This window comes from Balaenoptera acutorostrata, chromosome 14 (genome assembly GCF_949987535.1).
Source record: "Balaenoptera acutorostrata chromosome 14, mBalAcu1.1, whole genome shotgun sequence".
NCBI classification, from domain to species: Eukaryota; Metazoa; Chordata; class Mammalia; order Artiodactyla; family Balaenopteridae; genus Balaenoptera; species Balaenoptera acutorostrata.
In genome coordinates, this window is record NC_080077.1 from 33,184,255 (window position 1) to 33,190,346 (window position 6,092).

General features: G+C 38.9%; 1 protein-coding gene across 1 annotated transcript in view; it reads left to right on the top strand.

The window, feature by feature from the left end:
- SAMD3 (sterile alpha motif domain containing 3) overlaps nucleotides 1–6,092 on the top strand; it is a 42,965-nt gene extending 36,873 nt beyond the window's left edge. Inside the window, exons 9-11 of the mRNA XM_007190842.2 lie at nucleotides 4,797–4,968; nucleotides 5,494–5,576; nucleotides 5,808–6,092. Of these exons, the coding sequence (XP_007190904.1) occupies nucleotides 4,797–4,968; nucleotides 5,494–5,576; nucleotides 5,808–6,092 (540 nt within the window). The remainder of the gene's footprint in view (nucleotides 1–4,796; nucleotides 4,969–5,493; nucleotides 5,577–5,807) is intronic.

The following is a 6,092-nucleotide window of genomic DNA, read 5'->3' on the forward strand; positions in this document are numbered from 1 at the left end:
TTTATTGTTGTAAACAAAAGGATTAAACATTTTAGGCTTCTTCAGGAAGTACGTCCCTAACTCAGCCTTGGGTAGCTAGCTGGGATTAACAATTCATAAAATCCTTGTGGCGCTTCTGAAAATAAAAGCAAGTTTGACCTTGCTTACAAATACCCGGTTAACAAACAATTCCTTTAGTAGGACAGCTGCCTCTGCTTCAGACCTCCCCCATTACCTGTTTGTTTCTACTACCAATGTGAAAACACTTGGCGCTTAGGGAGCTTGTGGATGCAGGTTGGTTGAAGAGAAGCAGCCAGTGTGGGAAGCTGGTCCCAGGACCCTCAATTACCACCTGTACTCATCAACGTCCTCCTCTCAAGAAACTTTCTCTCAACAGAAAATTTAAAAATTTAAACTTTTAAAATGTACTTCATGAGACTAGGATATTATCAACTAGGAATTTGTTACTGGGACCTAGTTGATGTGGCACAAGACAAGTAAGAAAAGTTGAGGAGGGGAAAATACCAAACACAAATTTAATTAATTCCTCAAATTTCCAGTAAATCCTTTGAAATGCTATAGTTTTCACCTTACTGAGAAACTATTTCAGCAATCATTGTTTAAAACTTAAGCAAAGTGCCTAAGAATCACCAGCTAATACAATAAAGTTTCAAAGGAAAACAAAAGAATCTGAGTTTTGTTTTTGGCCATGATGGAGAAACTGGTGGGCCTACCTTCCCATCATTAACATGGATAAAACTGGGAAAAATATCTGTGAGGCAACTGCTTCCAGGCATTAGAGAGTAGGCATCGCAGGACTCTGCTCTTTTGTTTGTTTTATGAAATTGATTATTTTTAATGAATTAATTGAAATGTAGTTGACTTACAACATTATGTTAGTTTCAGGTGTACAACGTAGTGATTCAATATTTTTATAGATTATGCATTATAGAAAGTTACTACAATTATATTGACTATATTTCCTGTGTTGTACCTTACAACCCTGTGACTTATTTATTTTATAACTAGTAATTTTTTACCTCTTGGTCCCCTTCATGTATTTCACCCATTCCCCATCCCCTTCCCTCTGGGAACCACTAGTTTGTTCTCTGTATCTGTAGGACTCTGATCTTGATTAAAGGGGAACATACAGGATATGCCTCAGGTTTCTTCCTTGGGGTTACTTTCTAGATCACGGCACAAAAAGGTGAAAGCCAAGCAGAATGGTGGTCTCACAGAGTTGAACAGTTAGAGGTGGGAGTCTGGGAATGATGAAGTAGCTGGTATTTGCGAGACAAGGTACTAGAAGAAAGATGGAGGGCAGAAGTCCATGGAGGGATCCCCCAGAGGTCTTTGGCTGAGAGCTGGACTGCACAGGACAAGACCCCACAAAGCTGCGAAGAGAGGCTGCCACAAGACGGCAACCTGAAAGCAGAGGCCACACGGTGTTGAAAAATAAGAATTCTGGCCCAGTCAGAGCGGGAAGACCTTGCTGAGAGTCTTGGGCATCCATCTGAGACTCCAGAAAGTCCATACTTTATGTCCGAGATTTGAGTTGGGGCCATTGCCTAGAACTAAGGACGAAAACCAAAATAAACCAAAATAAACTCGTTCAAACAAACGATAAGATTAAGTCTGACAGAACCAGAAGGATCAACCAGAAATTTAATTGCCTGCCAGAACAAAATTTAACACCCTTGAAAGGAACACAGTTTAATTCCGCCTCCCTACTAGTGGTCACTAGGGGTAACAGTGAGTGGTGCCGCTCCAGTTTCCACCCCTGGATTCCTGGACCTGTGAATTCTGGCTACGAGAGAAACAGCACCATATATTGGGCTCTGACTCAGCGCATATACAGCTCCTGGAGAACCTTTCCCCAGCCCTACAAGGAACTGCTGTCTAACTGGTGCTGTAACCAAGTCTTCAAAAGGCCATTTCACCGTTCCATCAAGCCAGCTGCTTCAGGATGGTGGGAACACGGTAAAACCAGTGAATTCATGCAGCATCACTGTGGGGCATCTTAGCAGAGAATGGAATATGTATTTTAAAAGAACCAAATTGAAATTCAGAACTGAAAAGAACATTTATCTGAAATGAAAACATCATTGGATAGGGAAATGCTTATTGGGAAATATAAACTAAGGGTCTGTGAACTTGAAGATAGAAGTGATCCAATCTGAATAGAAAAGGAAAAAGGATTAAGGTTCATAACCTTTGGGACAAAACCTGGGGTTGTAGAGAGAGGGGCTATTCTGTGACTGACCATTCATGACTGGGGGTTTGGCTACATGGGGTTTGGGGAGGATTTGAGCAAAGAAGTAAATATTGGGTTGGCCATTCTGTGACTGACCATTCATGGCTGGGGGTTTGGCTACATGACATTTGGGGAAGATTTGGGCAAATAAGTAAATATCAATACATCCAGGATAATGGGAGCCAGGTTTTCGCAGTTGAGAGAGGATGTAAGGGAAGCACGGAGGTTGGAATAAGGCCTGTGTTGTTGGGTTGGAATTGAAGATATCAGTGTGAACTCATGGTTTTTAATACTTATATATAGATATTTAAACAGATAGATGTATGTCTGTGTGCCTGTATATACAAATATGTATTTCCTAGCTTTGTTCTGTAAGAAATCCTAGAACACCAGTGAAGCAATGAGCACATCAAGGGCTGAAATCTTAGTTTTTAAATATCATTCTCCATTAGAAGGAACCCGGGGCTTTTGGAGAAATAGCTGACTCCAAGGTCGAGGCAGAAAAAATACGAGATGAACCTGAAATATTGCGTAGTGCCAGAAACTAAGGAAGTGCTCACAGACCAAGAGGCTATGTCAAGAGGATTCAGGGGTCAACTCCTACTGGCCGAATCTGGACAATCTGAGCATTAATATAAATAAAAAAAGGATTAGAGTTATGATCATTTGAGTAAAGAGGAATTTATTATTCTGTAGTGATACAAATAAATGAATAAATAATTAATGTAGGAGAAGAGAAAGCTACACCGTAGAGTAGACAGCCAATAAATGGAGAAAGAATTATGGAATTAGAAAATCACCATTTGGCAACTATCATATTCAGTAGTAATACTTGATTCAGGCAAGAATCGTTGGTGGATGTGAAATCTTATGGCTGAAAGACAGGAAAAACAATATATTTACATCAACTCAAGGGAACCCCCCCCCTTAAAACACTTACAACTATATGTTAATTAATAACATGTATATTAATTAACCTGTCAGATTCCACCTTCACCGAGTGATAAGTTAGTATCTTCAGTAATGGCTCCAGTTACCACCTGCTGACGGAGAAGTGCCAGCATTCTTGCCGTAATTCATAAATCATGAAGAAACATCATACGAACCTAGAATGAGGGGTGTTCTGCTAAGTAATTGGCCTCTACTTTTCAAAAATGTCAGGGAATTTAAGAAAACCAAGATGCTGCTTCAGATTGAAGGAGGCTAAAGAAACAAGATATCTAAATCTCACGTGTTCCTGGATTAGGTCCTGGATTTATGAAGAGCATGACTGCAACAACGGGCAAGTTTGAATGGATTAGATGTTCCTGATTTTGATGGTTATGCTGTGGTTATATAGGAGAGCATCCTTGTACTTCTAGCTAAGTGCAAGGAAGAATAATACGCAATGAAGAATTAAGGGGTCTACAGCTTACTTTCAAGTGGATCAGAAATGTTAGCCTTGGGGGAAGTTGCGAGCTCTGTTTACTCTTTCTGCAACTTTAAGGTCGACTTGAAATTAGTTTTTTTTTTAAAAAGGTTAAAAGAATTCCTAAGCTGTGCGCCCAAGAAAGTGGACAATATTTACCTTCCTCATGCTTCACTTCACATCTCTCTGCTGAGAGAGGTTCTTTGCAGGGTATTAATCTAAATTAGTCGTCCACTGAGTGTTGCCTGATAGCAGAGCCGCTATGTCTTTATGAGAATGTGAATTCCAATTTTCCAATAACTTAACTTTTGGACCTACTCTTTGGGCAATTTATGATCCACCAAAATACTCAAGAAATGATGAGACCCAGTGGGTAGTATATAACTGTTCCTTATAGTGTTTTAAGGAAAGTGATAATTACATAATTCCTACCAGTGTGGGTGATGAACAGTCTTATAATGCCACTCTGTCAGAAAAGTTGGGAGGGGGACAGTGGTGGTGGACTTCTCCGAAGGGAAGAACTTAGGCAGTGGCAAGAAAAGGTGGTTTTGAGTAAAGGGGTTTCCATACAGGTAAACTGTTTTTGCTTTCACTTTGTAGTCAAATCTCCTAGACTCATTTTGTTTTTCACCCTTTATTTCTGTCTGATCTTACAGAGTTTCTAAAGCTCTTTTCCCTTTAGGATACCATGGTCAGGAATTTTTCAAGGTTTGCTTCCTGAAATCTGACAGTTTTCTTCTTGTGCCTTTTGTTGGACAATGCCAAAATATAACAACGTAGCAAAGAAATGTAAGATCCTAGAATCTTAGCTTGGTAACCCAGACAGCCAAAATATGTGTCATATACTTTGTAGAGGGATTTGTTTTCTGTTTGCTTTTTTCCAAGTACTTTGTAACCCTCATTCACTTGAGTCTGCATCCAGTTTTAATTCTACAGGCTTAGACGTTTGTCATGTCCATTATTTATTTCTTCCTATTCACTTCAGGCTTTCATTCTTTTCTCCTCCTCCATCCTAAGTCTTTATACTTCCCCACTAAAGCTAATCAAATATCTAGTATATAAACTAACATTCAGAGCTTAATATAATTCTAAAGAGTAATTTACTTCCTTACATTCTATACATTAGCTTTTCTTGTGATCTTTTTCTTTTTTCAGCTGTTCAGAGAATTCCAACTTCTTACAAGAACAGATATTTATAAGAAAACAAGGCACATTTTGGAATCCTATTCAGAAAATATACTGGCTTCTTTTTCTTTGGTGGACAATCCAATCAATATTGCATTGCAAGAAAAAATGAAACAACATACAGATGAAGACATGTTGAAACGTTAGTAAACCTAAGGGATAGGGTGATGTGGTCTCAGTTATCTGTGTAAGTCAGGATAATTAGGAAAGCTATGCTTTGTAGAATTCAGTAGAATTCAGTGAAACAACATGTGGGAAAGCAAAAAAGAATTTCTCAACTAGGAGGAGTTGAGGTATAGATTTTAAAAGTACACTTGATATTGTAAAATTATATTTAGGAAACTAGTAACCTGTTAATTTCATACACAAGGTAATTTACAAGCCACAAGGTAAAGTACAATGAAATCACCCTGGCTGAGGGACAGAGAGTACAGAACTCTTATCTTCTCCTGGCAGTGATCTGGAGGGCAGAACAGGAGATCTTGAATGTTTATTAGAAGGGGATGTTGGCTTAAAAAATGGTAGGGAAACACTGATCTAAGAAGGCTAGTTTGTTCTCCGTAGAAGGTAACAAAAAAAAAATCCACATGTTTTGATACTGGCTTTACTTACAACAACTGGTAAGAGCTTACTTTTACTTAGACTGTGAGCCTGTTTGCTTTGACAGATATGAAGATGACAGCCACCTGTTTACTCCTACCAGATGTTTTCGGGGAGGATCCCAGCCTTTTTGTCATTGTGAATGAGAAGGTATGCGGTATGTCAATGATCACTTGTTTGAGATTTCGTATCTTTCTATGATCATTTATTTGAAGCAGGATGGTGGCCTATTTTGAAGTTATGTTTTGTCATATTTACAAATATGCTAAATTGCAACAAGCTCATATATTGTAATATCACGGTTAGATTGAGGCATCTTGTATTATTTAGCTAGTTTACACATCATGGGTTGGTGACTACTGTAATCTTTTCTTTTTTCAGGTGCAAGTGTCCACACCCGTGTTAGAAGTTAAGAACCCTTTCAACATGGATGTCTGTGAATTTTCTTTGTATTTAGAAAAAGAGAGACTCACAAAGGTGGATGACTGTATTACAGCCTTGGCCACTCTCATAGCTGCCTTCCATGTATTTGGGATCGAGTGTCCAAGAAGACTGTCCCAAACCCTCAACTTCCTAGAGACACTGATTTTTGATACGCACAGTCCATATTTTCCTTCTGTGAAAGAAAAGGAAAAGGAAGTAGGATTTCAACACCCAGTCACTTAA